General features: G+C 43.5%; 1 protein-coding gene across 22 annotated transcripts in view; it reads left to right on the top strand.

The window, feature by feature from the left end:
* Window positions 1-19,655, top strand: part of LOC119965371 (teneurin-2-like) — a 3,273,255-nt gene that overhangs the window by 3,148,772 nt on the left and 104,828 nt on the right. For all 22 annotated transcript variants that reach the window (XM_038796070.1, XM_038796068.1, XM_038796065.1 and 19 more), the window contains 2 exons: window positions 6,805-6,951; window positions 11,275-11,491. In XM_038796070.1, the coding sequence (XP_038651998.1) occupies window positions 6,805-6,951; window positions 11,275-11,491 (364 nt within the window). The remainder of the gene's footprint in view (window positions 1-6,804; window positions 6,952-11,274; window positions 11,492-19,655) is intronic.

Below are 19,655 nucleotides of genomic sequence, written 5' to 3'. Positions count from 1 at the left end.
TTTCCTAAGAATATTTCAGGAAAGCATTTTTATTTTTCAACGGATAAAAATATTTGTTTGAAAGGTGTTCGGAACATTGCTAATTACTGTTCCATTACCTTTTATCTTTGCTTGTTCTTTTTGATGTTTCCTGATTGTGTCTATCACCCTTTTGATTAACTATACAGTGCAGTCCTTGGTGCTAGATTTTCGGTCTCAGGCACTGAATTTCCGACGTATAATTAACCCATCAGTCAAAATAATCAGTCTTCATTCAACAATCTATAAGACTATACAAATTAAATCTGATTTTTCGGTAACCATCATACACAAAGCAGGCTGAGTCTCATTATTAAGCATCCCTTTTTAAAGCGAGTTGGAGTCAGTGTTTGAATTTTATACATATATATATATATATATATATAAATCCTACAGATCTTGTTGGCTAAAAGGTTAGTAAAGGGCACTGAACAGTACTGTATGACCAGTTAATATATTAGCTAGTAAACAATTTCTGTTTTCTTGCTCCCTTCCATCATAACAATGGAAGGTCATAACTTTCTCCAGGCCAGCAAATGGACGCCTTGATCCCATAGGAATTCCCAGGGTGAAGCAATGATAAAATTTGTATGTTCCATAGTAGTGCAGATGCTTGGACCACTCAGTGGTTCAGGCGGTGGTGGATTATAGGATTAGAAGTGTTGACAATCTGCCAGAGACCAGGTTCACCAAAACTAGGAATATTTAGGTAGACATTTGTTTAAAGGCTACTTTATTTACTGCAACCAGCCACTTTGACATGAGCTGTTTTAAGAACTGACCTTTCAGAATGTGGGAGTGCGTCCTATCTCTACCTTCATTCAGGCATAGAGTATGTTCAGTCACCAAGGGTGATACTTATTTTTCTCACGGGATGTGTGCGTTGATGGCTATAGGCCACCATTAATTTCTCATCCATAATTACCCTTTAGAAGGTGTTGATGGGCCACCATCTTAAACTGCTGCAGTTCATGTGGTGTAGATACGCCAACAGGGCTGTTAGGAACAGTGAAGGAATGCCAATGTGGTCCTAAGTCAGGGTGGTGTGTGACTTGGAGGAGAACTTGCAGGTGGTGATTTTCTCGTGCATCTGCTGTCCTTGTACGTCGGAGTGATAGAGGTTGTGAGTTTGGTTAGATTCTCTATAATTGGAGATGGTAATTACCTGAAACTTCTGTGGTGCAAATGTTACTTGCTACTTCTCAGCCGTAGCCTGATTGATGACCATGTCTTGCTGCATATGTATATGGACTACTTCAGTATCTGAGGAGTCGGGAATAGGATTGAACATTGTGCAACCATCAGCGAACATCCCCACTTCTGACCTCATGATGGAAGGAAGGTCATTGATGAAGCAGCTGAAGGTAGTTGGACCCCGGACACTAAACTGAGGAACTCCTGTAGTGATGTAGCACGGTCGCACAGTGGTTACATTTGTTTCACAGCTCCAGGGTGCCAGGTTCGATTCCCGACTTGGGTCACTGTCTGTGTGGAGTCAGCACGTTCTCCCCGTGTCTGTGTGGGTTTCCGCCAGGTGCTATGGTTTCCTCCCACAGTCTAAAAATGTGCAGGTTAGATGTATTGACTGTGATAAATTGCCCTTAGTGTCCAAAAAGGTTGGGTTTGGTTGTTGAGTTCCGGGGATAGGGTGAAAGCATAGGCATGGGTAAGGTTCTCTATCCAAGGGCCGGTGCAGACTCGATGGGCAGAATGATCTCCTTCTGCACTGTAAATTATGTGATTCTATGATGTCACGGGACTGAGAAGATTAACATCCAACCATCTTCCTTTGTGTTAGATACGGCTCCAACCAGTAGAGAGTTTTCCCACTTATTCCCATTGATTCCACTTCAGCTAAGGCTCCTTGATGCTACACTCGGTGAAATGCTGCCTTGACGTCATTCTCACCTCAACCCTTCAGTTCAGCACTTCTGTCCATGTTTGGGTCAAGATTGTAATGAGAGTCAGGAGCAGTTGGCCCTGAATGAACTGAGTGTCAGTGAACAGGTTGTATCTGAATAGGTGCCGCTAGATAGGAAGGTCAATGACGTCTTCAATCACTTTACTGTTGATCGAGTAGACTGATGGGGCGGCAGTTGGCCTGCTTTCTGTGGACAGATAATACCTGAGCAGTTTTCCACATTGCCGAGCAGATGGCAATGTTGTAGCTGTATGGAACAGCTTGGCTAGGGATGCAGCTAGTTCTGGAGTACAAGACTTTATTACTATTCCCTGAATATTGTCAGGGCCCATTGCCTTTGCAGTGTCGAGTGCTTTCAGCAGTTTCTTGAGTTCATGTGTAGGGGATCGAATTGGTTGAAGACTGGTGCCCGTGAGGAGGACGTCCCCAGCATTTCTAGCTGAAGATTGTTACAAGCCTTGTATGCTATACTGATGTGCTGGGCTCACCCTTCATTGAGATGGGTAGGCCTGATTCTGAATCTGTTGAGATTTACCTCTGCCCAATTTAATCTGGTCTTTTCCAACCACGTCCTTCCAATTAGTGCCAGATAATTTCCTTTGACTATGTGCAAGGACAAATCTAACGTCTGTCCATTTAATTGCACTGTTTAGCTCTCTTGGCTAAATCGCTGGCTTTTAAAGCAGACCAAGCAGGCCAGCAGCACGGTTCGATTCCCGTACCAGCCTCCCCGGACAGGCGCCGGAATGTGGCGACTAGGGGCTTTTCACAGTAACTTCATTGAAGCCTACTCGTGACAATAAGCGATTTTCATTTCACATCAATACGGCCACGAAATGGAACCACTGCTCTTGTGTAGATTTTTAACACTATCTTCGAGGGTTGCAAAGGAATATATTGGAGCTGTTCTTGATAAAGTCACTGGAACCGGTGAGACAGCTGCCTCAGTGTCCACCTCCATCTTCACCGGCTGACGGTCCAGTAATGGAGTGACCCAATATCGGTTTGTAGCACCAGCAATAGCTAATTTAATACCTGTTCATCATCGGACAGTGAATCGAATTCCTTCTCAGGTACTTTTTGTACCATGTGGATACTTTTTCCTTGATTCAACTTGCTATTTGTTTTATTCGACTCTTGCTTTCTGCAACTTTTGCCTGAAGCTTGCTCATCTTTCCAACAGTCGCATGCAAGATGGCCCTTTCTGCCACAATTTCTGCACATGATGTCTTTGCACCAACAAGCTGCTGCTGAATGCCTGGTTTTTGCACACCTACGGCAAGTGCGAGTCTGTTTTTGCATTCAATTTTTTTTTAAATTTAAAGCATCCAATTCCAATTAAGGGACAATTTAGTGTGGCCAATCCACCTACCCTGCACAACTTTGGGTTGTGGGGACGAAACCCACACAAACATGGGGAGAATGTGCAAACTCCACACGGACAGTGATCCAGAGCCAGGATCGAACCTGGTACCTCGGCGCCGTGAGGCAGCAGGGTTAACCCACTGCGCCACTGTGCTGCCCCTTTTGCATTCAAATTTAAGTCGATATCTTGTGAATTCCTATGCTTGAACCCAACTGTTGAGCTCTTTTGACTGATAAATCCATGAATACAACGACTTCCACAGCATGTTTTAAGGTCAGGTAGCTTTTCGTTACCGGCTGCTTTTGAATAGCTTGGCTCCTTAAACCACAGATTAATCTATCTCTGATGGTATTGTTTAACATTTCTGAATTTGTAGTGTTTGGCCCGTCTTTTCAGGGTAGTTACAAAGTGTGTAATCAACTCACCTTCTACTTTGACAAAGCTGGCATTTCAGATGGTTTTGACAAAAAGTCATCCAGACTCAAGACGTTAGCTCATTTCTCTCTCCACAGATGCAGTCGGACCTGCTGAGATTGTCCAGTATTTTCTGTTTGTATTTCAGGTTTAGCATCTGCAGTAATTTACTTTGTCACCTTCTTCTTGGTTGAGTTGTGCCTTCTGTGATGAGTAAAGGTTTTGGTGAATAGTGGCGTCGCAAAACTTCCACTATTTCTTTGTATGTTTTTGTGCCTGGCTTTTTCCAGCTGTACCAAACTCCAAAAGAGTTTAAAGGTTTCCCCCCCCCGCCCCATTCTGCTCAAGAATATTGGGACTTTTATATCTGCGGCTATTTTGTTAGCTTGAACAAAACGGTCAAATCATTCTGTATATGAGCAACATCAGTCTATTCCCATCAAATAGTCCCACAGCTCCAAAGTCTCCTGTCATTTTTCACTATGGAACAATCGGCATGTACACAATATGCCACAAATTTTTTGCATGACCTTGCTTCCTTTCTCCCCAAAACAAAGCACAACCCGAGTTCAGCCTGTTTCCCTTTGTGTTTTGCCACACAAAATTTGTAGCTCTAAATTTGTTGTTGCAGAATACTTGCTACTCACGGCCCACCAGGTTCATTATGGCAGAGCATGAGGCGGGCTTCTCTCCAAGGTTGTTTCCTTTTTATTTTTCAGTTCCACCAGTGGCTTCAACTGTTCTTTGACACCCCCATCGCCAGTTTGCGTGTGGCAATCATAGAATTTACAGTGCAGAAGGAGGCCATTTGACCCATCGAGTCTGCACCGGCCCTTAGAAAGAGCACCCTATCTAAGCCCACACCTCCACCCTATCCCCGTAACCCAGTAACCCCACCTAACCTTTTTAGACACTAAGGGCAATTTACCATGGCCAATGCACCTAACCTGCACATATTTGGACTGTGGGAGGAAATGGAGCACCTGGAGGAAACCCATGAAGACACCGGGAGAACGTGCAGACTCTGCACAGGCAGTGACCCAAGCCAGGAATCGAACCTGGGACCCTGGAGCTGTGAAGCAACAGTGCCACCCACTGTGCTACCATGATGCCCGCAATGATTTTAGTTATTCATAACTTTTCCGAGTGCCGACAAATGTTGTTCACCTACCTCGTCGCCAGTTGTTGTGTGGTGGTAGATTCAAGATTGAATCTGCAGCTTTGGCGGTTCAACCAAAGCGTAGAGATTTATTTAGAAGATGTTAAGACTACAGGCTGCAATGTTAGTCTGTCCAGTGGCCTGCGCAAATGGACGGAGATGACATCATGCAATCGTTCTCTTTAAGTGCCCCTGTTCACCTACAAGGCTGCTTGTAAGGTAACGCTAAAAGCACAGTGACTGCACAACAGTGTTCAACAGGGAAGAGTAATGATTTATCGTCTGAGGGGGAGGCAGTAGGTGGTAAGCAGCAGGAGGATTCCTTGCCCAACTTTAACCTGATGCCATCAGACTTCATGGGGTCTGAAGTCAACCTTGAGGACTCCCAGAGAAAACCCTCTCCTGCATATAAACCACTGTGCCACCCACGACCTCTGGTGGGTCTGAATTAACTCAGAGGTAACCGAGGCGCAATGTTGGCCACAGTATCAAATTAAGCAGGGAAAATGATTCAGGATTCCTGATCCTGGCCAACATCCTGTGGTCCCAAGTGAAAAATCTAAGTGTACATGTGTTGGAGCACACGATGAAGCCACAAAAAATGATAAACGTGACAAATATGAATCTAGACATGAAACTGTAAAGCAAAATAAGCCTCAGGTAATAGTGCACAAGAGAGAGAAGGGTCAGTGCCTTCCAAACCTTCTACCACCTATCAGGACAAGGCCAGCAGAACCACAAACCATCCTGACCTGGAACTAAATCGCCGTGCCTTCACAGTCGCTGAGTCAAAGTCCTGGCACTCTCTCCCTAACAGCTTCGTGGGTGTGTCTACACCACTTGGAGAATTCAGGGAGACAGCTCAGCACCGTAATCAGAGGAGCAATTAGGGATGGGCAATAAATGCTGACCTTGCGAGTGACACTCACATCCCAAGAACAAACTTTAAATAAAGGGTTTGAAAAGCAATTAATGCTCTAAAACATTGGGAAAAGTGGCAAGACAGATCAACCAGGAAAAAAGTACAAAATAGTGGATCTCTCTTTCTGCAGATAAACATTCTAATGAGTGATTAACGAGATCAAAGAGGTGAAATTGGTATTTGGCACCAGTAGAACATGGTGATGGTGAAATTACAATCCATTTTTTTACAATGGAATAAATTTTGAGTGTCCATTCACTATCGACTGTTTTGTGCTGTTCCTGAAGACCAAATACTGCGGTGGGAAGCTCAATGTTTAATCTCAGAATCAATAGGACGGAAATCCATTCAATACTTGCTTTGCTGTTGGAGTGTTGCATAGAAAGGATCCAGATCTATCCAAACTCGTTGTCCAAATTACCAGTTCAGGATGGTAATTTGCCACCCAAGAAATCAAAGCTCATCATTCGTAGTTCAACTGAGGAGACACAGAAAAAGACAACTGAAGTGGAGGAATAAGTTCAACAAAGTAATACTGACAGGATCCATTGTTGCGCAAATCCAGCAGCAGCAACAATAAGCTTCATCTAATTGCCCCTCATTTAATCTGTGGCAAAAAATTTGGAAGGTACTCTGTAATTTTCACTTTAGGTTCATAAGCTAATCTTTTAGTTTTGAAAATTGCTTTGCCTGCTTCATCAGTCACTCTAATATGGATTGCTTTATGGTCAAAAGGCATTACGTTGGAGATTTAGTTTAATAGGTACTAAAGTCACACTTTATCCTTTTTTAGCATCAAATCATTGAATAGCTTTAGCAACTAAAGGTTAGATTCATACAATACTAACTGGCAGACTCGAATCAATCCTTCGTATAGATTTTGCTGCCTTAATGTGTTTTCAGGTTTCAGATATATTAAGAAGTGCTAATAGGCACTTTGGATCTTGCAGCTGAATTGCCATTCATAACATCTCCTTTTAATCTCTTCTTTTTAAAAATAACAGATGGCTGCCCTGATCTATGCAATGGCAATGGGAGATGCACCCTCAGCCAGAACAGTTGGCACTGTGTTTGCCAGACTGGCTGGCGAGGACCAGGGTGCAATGTTGCAATGGAGACATCTTGTACAGATGGCAAAGACAACGAAGGAGGTGAGCCTGTGATGGGGAAAATGATGTTGGGTTACAAATGAGAAATCTATGCTGAGCTGCAGAACGGTCCCTACCAAACCCGATACACTCCCACGATAAATTAGAATCTGGCAGACATTCTGTAATATGAGGAGATGCAGATGGTGCATTGAATCACAGTCCTCAGGCAATCCAATTTATGCCATCCATTCTCTCAATATGAGAATTCCATGACTTTCTGAGATGTTTATTTAAGGAGTTCTGTTCTTGAGTTTGGAAACAATGAAATGAGGAGTTTCTGTGTTCACACTCTAAAATTGCTCTTGCCAATCTTAAATGGATTGTCATCCAAGAGCACAAGCAGAGAGCAGGAAAATAGAGGCATTTCTAATGCACAGTTCACTTGTCTTTTGTTTCTTTACCATTTCATTATTTCTCCTAGGTTTTTTTGAAGATAATCTCACCTGAATATTCAATTCAAGACTCATATTTTGTTGCAATATACCTCTGTTTTGTCATTCTACAAATGCTTACCACTGTGACTCACTCGTACGTAATAACCTCGTTTTATGTTCCATATATATCTTCTTTGTATTTGATCCCTTCCCCCTCCATCTCATCAGACCTTGATCTTATTCCTCCATCTATTAGTAATGATTTCCAGTACTTTGCTGTTGATTCGATTTGAAGGAGACTACTTGTATTCAACCACTTCCCTTAATTGTTTTAAACATCTGAATCTTCTCCCCCTCCTTGCTCCAAGCCCATCATTATCATCTTCTAAGTTATCGTAGCCTATCAAACTTGTAAGTGACAGAATGATGCTCTCAGCTATCCTCCATGCAAATTCCCTAGCCTGTGAGTTAATCTTTTAATCCATTCCTTGACTTGCACACTTTTAAATGCAATTTCCACTTTATTTTGTGGACTAACTCTCATCAATTTCACAATTAATCCCTCTCCCTTTGCTGTAATTCATACTTTTTGTACTTCTTATTTAATCTAAAGGATTTGTGTCAAGAGGTTTGTTTATTAAAGGGGTATGGTGTCAGGAATAGATCCCTCCTCTTCCTCCATCATTTAAAGGTGGTGTATAACTTGCCATGTGATGCTGCCAGCTTCTTTGTTCTCCCCTTCTTATCTCCCCTTTTCACCCATTTCTGATTGAACAACTTTGACCTGAAGCATTAACTCTCTCTGGTTTTTCACAGACTCTGCCAGACCTGCAGAGTATTTCCAGCATTTTACGTTTTTAATGTCCATTTTCGTGGCACACCACCTTCAACACCAATGGAAAAGTCGACTCTTCACTATCTGATTGGATGATTCCTCACTGCCACCCAGCAGCCTTCTTTCCTCTGATATATTTCAAAATAAGGAACAGAAATGTTCAATTGAAAAAATACACAACTTTTTTTTATTGCCCCTACCTGCTCCTTCTATCCCCTACTGTCTCCTGAGATGTTTGCAGTAGTGTCCTGCAGAATAGTTTTTCATTTTTTTTTCCCTGGAGGGTTTGGAGCTTGGCCCTGAGAATGGTCCAGTGATAATCCTCCCATCTGCTTATGGGCAAGTGGCTAGCCTCTGCTGTCTGATGGCAATGTGAGTTAAATTAGGAACTCAGGTTTACTGGGATGGATGTGAACCCATGTCCCACCACTTTGCAGCAATGTACGTCGGTGCCTCAATACTTGGAATCTTTCTCTTTAAAAAAACCTGTCAATTGTGAAGAACTTTGATTAACTTAAATATCTTCTCAATCTGCTCATTTCTTTGATTTGTGAACACTGCATTATCAACTCATGCTGGTTGATAACTAGTCTAGTTAGCAGCACGGTAGCATTGTGGTTAGCATAATTGCTTCACAGCTCCAGGGTCCCAGGTTCGATTCCAGCTTGGGTCACTGTCTGTGCGGAGTCTGCACATCCTCCCCGTGTGTGCGTGAGTTTCCTCTGGGTGCTCCGGTTTCCTCCCACAGTCCAAAGATGTACAGGTTACGTGGATTGGCCATGAAAAATTGCCCTTAGTGTCCAAAATTGCCCTTAGTGTTGGGTGGGGTTATGGGGATAGGGTGGAGGTGTTGACCTTGGGTAGGGTGCTCTTTCGAAGAGCCGGTGCAGACTCAATGGGCCAAATGGCCTCCTTCTGAACTGTAAATTCTATGATATGATTAGTGACTTGTGCAAGTTTTTTTTCCAATGCTCATTATTAATGTGGGAACTTAAAGGTTTATATTAATATACCCCTGAGGAAAAAAATATATATATACCCCTGTGAATCGCAAGCATTATAAATTTTCCATAAATTATATGGTCCACAGGTGAGTTTAGAATGCTGGCAGTGATTTGGACAGTGGCATCATTGGAGGAACTTGTTGGGAGGGAGTTGCTGAGTCTGACAGGTGTGAGGCCGAGGTGACTGAGGCCTGGAAATGTAAGGCAGTTACATTTCTAAACCTAAAAGTGCACAAGAGCTAAGCGATACCAACCAGATTAATCCTGCCTGCATCTTTCCTTAGATTAGGTTCAAGTATAGTACTGCGCACTATTGCATCCACCCTGCACCTCACTGTTGCCAGCGAAGCGTGGTCAGGTCACATATCGGCAGGAATCTTTCTCTAGCTGTTCTGCAGAAGCAATCCTGATTGAAGATCGTGTCCCCAGCATTCTTGGGTTTCCAATTTTAAAATAATGCTGGAAGGCTGTTAATGTTGGTGAAAATTGTTGTTAAATTAAACAATAGTTGTTTGTCAAGATCAAAGTTGTGCTGCTGGAATCAAACAAACTGCAACAATATTGTCTCTAAGCACATAACAAGGCCAATGTGATTCTGATTCTCTCAGATGACAGCTGTGCCTGAGAACATCAAGTCCTCCCTTCTCACTGATTGTACACCACGGAGACTTTGCTGATGGTGCTTTCTAAGGAGGTTGTGATATCACATTTTCAGCCTCCTGCTTTGTGAAGTGGCAGTTCTTCACAGTTTGATGAGTGCTTGATTGTTTCCAAGATGAATGTAGAATTGGGTGGCAGATTAATTTAGTGAAGATTGTTGCGTAACTGTGTTTCTGATGGGGCTGGCTGACAGATAAATGTGCTTATGTTGACTGACGGTCTCTCTGGGAGACATTCATGAGAATAAAATGGGCAGATGAGGAGTCCACTAACTGTCTAACTGCACAAAATACTGCCAGGTTTGCCTAGTAATGAGAGTCTAGAACAAAAATAACTATAACACCTATCTTTTTGCTGTCTAGATCAATGAGGTGTCGGTAATGTGCAATATCTCACCATTTCTTGTCATCTTTGCCACAAGAAAGGGCTTATTGATGCCTGGGGGTATGGTGTTTATTACAGATTAAATTTGCCTCATGAATAGAACCAACTTTCTTCAATATTTATAGACATGTCCCTTGTAAGTTTATATTGTCTCATTTCACCCCATCATATGGGTATTTTTTAGGGCAGCACGGTAGCATTGGGGCAGCACGGTGGCATGGTGGTTAGCATAAATGCTTCACAGCTCCAGGTCCCAGGTTCGATTCCCGGCTGGGTCACTGTCTGTGTGGAGTCTGCACGTCCTCCCCGTGTGTGCATGGGTTTCCTCCGGGTGCTCCGGTTTCCTCCCATGGCCATGCTAAATCACCCGTAGTGTCCTAAAAAGTAAGGTTAAGGGGGGGAGGGGGAGGGTTGTTGGGTTACAGGTATAGGGTGGATACGTGGGTTTGAGTAGGGTGATCATTGCTCGGCACAACATCGAGGGCCGAAGGGCCTGTTCTGTGCTGTACTGTTCTATGTTCTATGTTCTATATAAAATGTGTTATGCAGATAGGCCCTCTTCAGCACTTTGATTATAGCGCAAGACCTTTTCAGCTTTTAACCTTCTTTCAATTTGCAATTACAACAATAACTTTGTAAATACATCTGCAAGAGTTTGTGAAACACACAGTATCAAAGAATATTTGGAAGAGGCAGTATCCCATAAACGGCTGGGAAAGAAGATGCTGTGGGTGGGGGAGTGCAGATTGAGAATTTCTCTGTTTGCTCAATGTAGCAGAGGCGTACATTTAAGAAACAATCTTTATTTTGCCACATAAAATGGCCAAAGCAATTATTCTGCCACAGAAAAAGACAGAATATCTTCCGAAGGAGCAGCATCAACAGCAATGTGTGATTGCAAATTAAAAATATGGTATTTTTAATTATTTATATGGTACAAAGTTTGACATGACCAACTTTATTATGTGTCCTCTTGCAAGAAGATAACTGTGGGACATGACCATTATGTTGCAAAGTAGAATTTGACTTATGCTGAATAAATATATCCTTCTCTCTTTTGATGTAGATGGACTGATAGATTGCATGGATCCAGACTGCTGCCTTCAATCCAGCTGTCAGTCCAACCCTCTCTGTCATGGGTCGAATGACCCCCTTGACATCATCCAGCAGAACCAATGGGAACTCTCCACTCAAGTTGTGAGATCTTTTTATGATCGCATTAAGCTCCTTGTGGGCAAAGATAGAACTCACATAATCCCTGGGGATAACCCCTTCAATGGCAGGTAAATAAAGTTATCTTTTATTAAGATAAAGAGACAAGTTCAAAAGAAAGATTGTGCATGGAAGCTTTTGAACCAAATTTAATTTCTGGTTGACCAAAGATTGGTTATTTATTTCCAATTTTTACAGCCAATGTGGCACAGTTAGAGATAGTTAACTCAGAACTTTACAGTAAGTACACTTCAAAAGGATATATAGCTAGTTCCCACCTTGATTCATCCTGACAAAAATAATCTGCAAGTTTACAGATATTTCATCGGGGTCATGAAGAGAGTAGGAAGGAGAATTTCTGGATGTAAACCTGGAAAGGTTCCCGGACATTCTGCAGAACTTAAGTGCAGGGCATCTTTTACATCTTTCCCATAGGTCTCTTGGTGGACCGCCATCCTGATTGACAAATAGGTGGCAAAGCAACTGAGGAATGAATGGCAGCTAAATGGAGGTGCCTCAAAGATCATGGACACTGGGAGAGGAGGTTGGGAACTTGGAGTAGGTGAGAGATTGGGATGGGGGATTTAGAAATCTCAGAGAAGTGGGTGACACTTGGAGACTATGAGGAGTGCTGACAGTCAGTCACATGGTGTGTATATTTGTTGGACCACAAGGAAACATTCCTACTCCCCCGGCCCACAAGCAGCGTTATAAATTCACGAAGCTTGTGGATCCTGCTGTTCACACCCCCTTTACTTGCGAGTGTGCCTGAGCTCTGGGAAATCTAGCTGATTTAAAAACATAAATTGATAAAATGGATGCATACAGCCTACTTAAAAGCTTTCATTGCCAAGTCAGTCTCTGAGGAGAAGATTGGACACTCCCCAACTTTAAAATTGGATTCGGTTTGAAAATGTTACATTTTTCGTTTCGAAACTCATCCATTCGTGGAAGTAAAATAGCCCCCATTAGCATTATGATAGATATAGATGATGTCACATCTGGGACAATCATTGGCCTTACTCAAATTTACGATGGGCTGTGGCAAATTGAAGTCTTCTTCCTCAAGGAATTGTAAAACCCTCCCCGGGGGTGTGATGGCAGGTTGGAGGGATGAAATTGAGCATCACGGTGCTGGTGACATGTTCGATGCCTACCCTTCCCCTCCTCCCCCACTGCATTTTTACCCACAGTGAGGGAGACGTTGGGTGATACACTAACCCATTGACAATTTAAAGGCCATTTCAGGGCCTCGTTCTGTTGCCACTGGAATTTTACCTGTGGTCAGGGAGGCTACACCAAGTACCCAGACGACCAGAAGAAATCTGCCAGATTGATGGCAAGGAGGAACATAGAACATCGAACATGCAGTGCAGAAGGAGGCCATTTGGCCCATCCAATCTGCACCGACACACTTTAAGCCCTCACTTCCACCCTATCCCCGTAACCCAATAACCTCTCCTGACTTTTTTGGACACAAAGGGCAATTTAGTATGTCCAATCCTGCTAACCTGCACGTCTTTGGACTGTGGGAGGAAACCGGAGTACCCGGAGGAGACCCACGTAGACATAGGGAGAACGTGCTGACTCCGCACAGACAGTGACCCAGCGTGGAATCGAAACTGGGACCCTGGTGATGTGAAGAAACAGTGCTAACCACTGTGCTACCATGCTGCCTTGACCCCTTTCGGGAACCCCCCCCCCCGCCCACTCCCAAAAGTATGAAGATTCCCCTACCCTTACTGTATTCTCCCCCTTGATCTGTCCCACCCACACCACCATCCTGTAAAATGCCAGACTTACCTTTCATTCTGGCTCCATCACCGAATGCTTTCCCTGGGAATTGCTGCACTCTCAGCAGTGAGTTGTGCTCCCTGTGTTAAATTGCTGTGGGGCAAGTCAGCCAAGTGGAGGAGGGTTTGCACCTCACTTTTACATCATTGGGTGGGGCCTCTGATCCCCAAGTGTCTGCTGGATTCCTCTTTTCTCAGCATCAAACTCTTTCAAAATAGCATGTTTTTGCAACCAATCTTTTTCATTTTTCCAACATGTCACAGGAATGGGTTTAACACTGGCTGGATGGTAACAGAGCTCCATTCGGAAAAACACCCTTGCACTGCTGCCCTCTGTCTTCTATGGCCGCCCCGAAACCTTGGCGGTGTCAACCTGGTACCTTGGCAGTGTCCCAACCAGCTGGCAGTACCACCTGGGCAATTTGACACTGGCAGTCTGGAACCAAGGTAACACTGCCAAGATTCCAGGCTGGCACCAGCAGGGTGCTCAAGTGGCACCAGTAGTGCCAGGGTACCACCCTGCCCAAAGAGTATGCACCTGGGCACCTTTGATCCTCAGGAAGAACTCCACGAGTGCCGTTCCGTCTGGCTCCCTTTTGTGGAGACCAGTACTGACCGGAGCTCGCCTGAGGCCTCCGAGGCAAGGGGGATAGATCCCAGTGCCTCAGGAAACTGTATATTAGAGTGAGACTAGCTGGATCACTCTAATATGCAGATTTGACAAAAGTTGATCCCAGCCAGAATGGCGGGATTCACATCGCAAAGTCTTGCGAGACCATGTTAGATTTTGCAAGCCGTTGCGAGCCAGGTAGATCCCAGGAGCTGGGACTCCCGGTTTCTATCTGCCATATTGTGCTGCGGAACGCTGCTTTTCGATCATGCCCTTCGTAATTTTTTGGGGACTTCGGGAGTTTCTCCCTGGTCTAGCCCACACTTCAAAAGTTTTTGTCGCAGAGGGGAATTGAACTCACCGGCGAGACTGGCTCCTCAGAGGTCATGGCACCATTTTGAAAGGGTGCCCTGATCTCTAAGTAAGCTTGAGAGCTTCCCACATGCCCCACCCATGAACAATGCCGCTCCACCCATGAAGAATGCCACCCCCCATCATCATGGGCATTCCCTCCTCCCCCCAGGCTATGGAGTTGCTGAGGGCCCCCCCCCCCACTTTCAGGTCCCCCCACCTCCCCTCTTTCAAGATACCCTCCCTTTCAAGACCCCCTCACTCCCCCAATCTTAATGAAGCCCTTTCATACCCCTCCTTCACATTCACCTTCATGAGCATGGCCTTCCTCTGATCCCAACGCTTGGCAGTGCCTGGCACCCAGGCAGCCTGGCACTGCCAGCAGGGCATCTGAGAAGTGCTCCTGGCACCCTGGCACATCCACCTTTATACTCTGATACCATGACGGCAACTGAGTATCTGAGGGCGCGATCCAGATCACGCCGAGAACCGCAGGTCGGGTAACCTGGGCAAGGTTTTGCGCCCGGGGCAAAGCCCGATTTGGGTCTGTCCCACGATGCTCCCAACATGCCCAGACTGTGCCCAACATATCTGAAACTCCTCCAGCGATCACAGGGACTAAATGCTGGAGATTACATAGATGGAAAAAGAGCTCCTCAAGCCCATCAGAGATATATTCCTGAATCCTGAGCTAGGAGGTTAGCTGAATCCAAAATTAATCTGATGGCTTTTCTGGAAGGCTATTGAGCTTTTTAACTGGTCAGTTGTTCGCTACTGCATATTTTGAGTTTACAAATAGTTGTTTGATAGTACAGAACTTGACATTGCTGAAAAAAGAGAGAAGCTTTTCAACCTGCACCCATCAGGGCAGAATCACAAGAACTCCAAATCTCAAAGAGAACAACAATTTACACTGCATGAGAAGCGGAATCTGATTGGTCGAGGCATTTCCATGGCGCATTCTTCAACAGCATTTTTCTTGTTCCAACAATATTTTGGTTCATGGAAGATTGCCTTTTTGTAGTTCTTTGTATATCTCCCATACTTACTGCAGATTGAGGTTACGTAAAATTTCAGCCTTGACAGATCGTCAATAGATAGTGAAAAAAGCAAAATGCAGCAAAGTTGAGTAAAGTTGTCTTATTAATTCCAGTGAGTGATCACTGTGACAAAGTTAAGCATATTCTTATGCCTGAGCTTTAACGTAGTACCGGCTTCTTTAACTCGTGACAGCTCTAAGAAGTTAAAAGAACAGAGCTCCATTCATAGAAAAACTTTACTCTAATGCAAATTATTACAGATGATGTCTCAGCCAGGTGTCTGAGGAGGATGCCAAACTATTTAATGAGAGTCCAAACACCTTGTAGAGTTTGCTTTATTGGGCATTTGATTGACAGCTTTTTGGCGAGAATGCTAACAATTATTTAAATTGTTTTTGTCTCAATTATTCTCTGAAAACTATTTCTTAGCCTTCTTGGTTCAAATAAGGAACATGCCTGGTGTTTTTGTTGATAGTGAGGCCAGATAGATTCTGTGAATCGCGACAAGTTATACTACGTGGAAATTACTCGTCGATTTTTGCAATAGTTGCAATTATTTGTTACTTTCAACATACTTGAGGAGATAGTTGCGGTGAATACCTGCAACTAAATGTACTTTGTATCACTGCAACAATCATTTATTATTTTACTATTTAGTTAATTTATTTGTCAGTTTAGTCACCATTGAGTGTAATGACATTCTACTGCCTTCTGAAATCAACAAAGATCAGGTGAAGCCAAATAGTAAAACCACGAAACTGAAATATTAATAAGCATATTTCGAGCACAAAAGGTGTCCTGTCTTGTCATTGCTATTCAGCCCATCTATTCTGCACCACGAGCAATTCAGCTGGTCCCGTTCCCCTGTCCTTTCCCAGTAGCCCGATGAAATTGTTGGCCGGAATTCTCCGCCCTTTAGCTGGTGACAGAATACTCTGGTCCCGCTGGCAGTGTAGCCCCGCCTGCGGGTTTCCCAGTGGCATTGGGTGGCTTCATTAGGAATTCCCATTGACAGCAGCGGGAACAGAGAACCCCGCCACCAGTGAACGGCGTGCCGCGTCCCGCCATCGAGAAACACATGGCTGAGAGGCCGGAGAATCCCCCCAACGTTATCTTCAGATACTTATCCAATTGCTTTCTGAAAACTATATTGGAATCTGCCTCCCTCTCAGGTGGAACCTTACCATCAGGTGATCCTTCCCATTCGCTACATAAAAGAATGGTTTATTTCATGCTCACTTTCTTTTGCCAGTGAGCTGAAATCTGCATCCTCTGGTTCTCGATCCATCCGGCAAATGGAAGAGTTTCTCCCCATCACCGATTCTGTCGGCCCGCGTCTTCTTGAAGTTGATCACTATCCTCTTCACAGTTCCCAAATCTTCCAAGTTTTATATAATCTGCATATTTTGCACACACTCACATCATTAATATATATCAAGAAAAGCAGTGTATTTGTACTGAACCCTGGGGAACATTGGCAAAACGATTGTTTACCACTACTTTCTGTTCAGCCAAAAGTAATATCCATGCATCCACTGTCCATTTTATTCCATGGGTTTTAGCTTTGATTTTAAGCCTGCAATGACGCACTTTCTCAAATGCCTTATGGAATCATAGAATCCCTACAGCGCATAGAATCAAAGAATTTACAGTGCAGAAGGAGGCAATTCAGCCATCGACTTCCAAAAGAGTGCGCCACGCAGGCCCACTCCCCGTTCCATCCCCGAAACCCCATAACCCCACCTAACTTTTGGACATTATAAGGCATTTTATAATGGCCAATCCACCGAGCCGCCACACTTTTGGACAGTGGGAGGAAACCAGAGCACCCAGAGGACACCCAAGCAAACACGGGGGTAACATGCAAACTCTACACAGTCACCCAAGGCTGGAATTGAATTTGAGTCCCTGGTGCTGTGAGAACCTGGGCTGATGGTGCTGTGAGACATCAGGGCTAACCATTGTGCTACCATGCCACCTAAAACTCCCGATGCACCACATCAACCATATTACCCTCATCAACCCTCTTGTTGCCTCATCAAAAGGTTCAATCAATTTTTTTTTTGCAGGTATTTACTATTTGAGTTGTTTGAGATAACGTAGCAGCTACTTAATTGAATCGCTTTTCTTACCGTGACTCTGCTGCAATGGACAAAACCCTGTTGTTCACTGTATTCCATCCGCTCATTAGTTATTGCAGCAGCACAACAAGCAATGGCTTTGACAAACAATATTTCTCTTTGTCCAATAGGTATTAAACCACTGAGCCTGCAGTTGGAAACTGTCAAACTGCAATCTGTAGTTTTAGTGTTCTGTATCCTAAAATTGCTCTGCTTGAACATACATTACATTCCCAAAGTTGGAGACAGCAGAGCATGTACTTTTTGGTTTCAAAAGAGAATATGTAGCTGAAGAGTGAAAACATTGCAGGGCTACAGGGAAAGTGCTGAGGAGTGGGACCAGCAGATTTGCTTTTTCAGAATGCCCTCACCGACGCGACAGGCTGAATAGCCTCTTGCTGTGCTGCAATCACTCTATAATACAATGATTCTATGAAACTAGCTAAACATGATTAGTCTTTAATAAATCTGTGCTGGCCTTCCTTAATTAGCTTTCCCTTTCCTGAGTGATTCCTAATTTTGTCCAAGAGTATCATTTCTAAAAGCTTTCCTACCTCTGAGGTTAAAAAGACTGACCTGTAGTTAGTGCAGTTATTGCTGCACCCCATTTTTGAACAAATGTGTAACCGTTGCAACCAGTCTTCTAGCACCATCCCCGTATCTGAGGAGAATTGGATGATTATCGTCAGTACCTCCACAATATCCTCCTTTAAATTTCCTTAGATACATCCCATGTGTCCCTCATGACTTATAAGCTTTGAATATAGCCATACTTTCTAATATAATCTCTTTATCAATTTTTAGCCCTTCCAATATCACAACTTGCTCCTTCTTCACCACCACTTTTGCAGCATCTTCTTTCTGAGTGAAGTTTTCCGCAAAGTGTGCCTCAGCCAAGTTCACTGCCTCAATGCATAGAGATCCTTTTTGATGCCTGGTCGGTCCCACTTTCTGCTTTTATCTTACTATTTATATGCCTGTAAAAGATTTTTGAATTAACTAATATGTTCATTCCCCATCTCTTCTCAAACCCTCTCCTTGTGTTTCATAAGAAATAATAATCTGGAACAAAATTAATAGTCACATGGACAAATGCAGGTTTATTATGGACAGCCAGCATGGATTTCTTAAGGGAAAATTGTGGCTAACAAACTTGCTGGAATTTTTTGAGCTAATGGAAAGGGTTGATGAGGACAATGCAGTTTATGTGGTGTGCATAGACTTCCAAAAGGCATTCAATATCATGCCACATAACAGACTTATAAACACATTTATGGAATAAACATGGCAGTAGCAACATGGCTACGTAATTGGCTGAGTGACGGGAAGCAGAGTCGAGAGGTGAATGGATACATTTTGGGCTGGTGTAAGATGGGGTCAGTATTAGACATTTGCTTTTCCTATTAATTAGGAATGTCTTGGACCTTGGAACAGAGCACAATTTCAAAGTTTGTGATTGTTGCAAAACTTGCAAACATTGCGAACTGTGAGGAGGGTAGTGTAGAACCTCAAAAGGACATAGAGAAGTTGTTGGAAAGGGCAGACAGGTGGCAGACAAAGTTCAATATGAAGAAAGGTAAAATGATTCATTTTGTTAGGAAGAACATGAAAAGACAATAGAAAATAAAAGGTACAATTCTAAAGGGGATGCGGGTCCTGGGTGTACATATCCTTAATTCATTGAAAGTGGCAGGGCAGCTTGAGAGAGTGGTTCATAAAGCATACAGTATCCCAGGTTTTATTAATAGGAGCATGAAGTTCAAGGGCAAGAAGGTTATATTGAACTTGTATGAGACACTAGTTCAGCCTCAGCTGGAGTAATGCATCCAGTTCTGAGTGCCACACTTTAGGAAGGAAGTGAAGGCATTAGAGAGGGTGCAGAAAAGATTCACAAGAATGGTTCCAGGGATGAGAAACTTCAGTTATGAAGATAGATTGGAGAAGTTATGACTGTTTCCATTAGAGAACAGAAGACTCAGGAGATTTGATAAAATAGGTATTCAAAATCATGAGGGGTCTGGGCGAAGTAGATGGGGAGAAACTGTTTCAAAGGATTGAAAATGAAACGGCACAGATTTAAAGTAAAAGCAAAGAACTGCAGAAGCCGGAAATCTGAAGTAAAAGCAGAAAATGCTGGAAAAACTCTGCAGATCCAGCAGCATCTGTGGGGAGAAAAACGGAGTTAACTTTTAGAGTCCGTATGACTTCTTCAAAGCTCTCCACAGATGCTTCCGGACCTACTGAGGCTTTCCAGCGTTTTCTGCTTTTGTCTCAGATTGAAAGTAATTGGCAAAAGAAGCAAAAGCAATACAAGCAAAAGC

The sequence above is a fragment of the Scyliorhinus canicula genome, chromosome 4 (genome assembly GCF_902713615.1).
Source record: "Scyliorhinus canicula chromosome 4, sScyCan1.1, whole genome shotgun sequence".
NCBI classification, from domain to species: Eukaryota; Metazoa; Chordata; class Chondrichthyes; order Carcharhiniformes; family Scyliorhinidae; genus Scyliorhinus; species Scyliorhinus canicula.
Note: the sequence above shows the minus strand (reverse complement) of the source record. Positions and strands in the feature narration are given on the sequence as shown.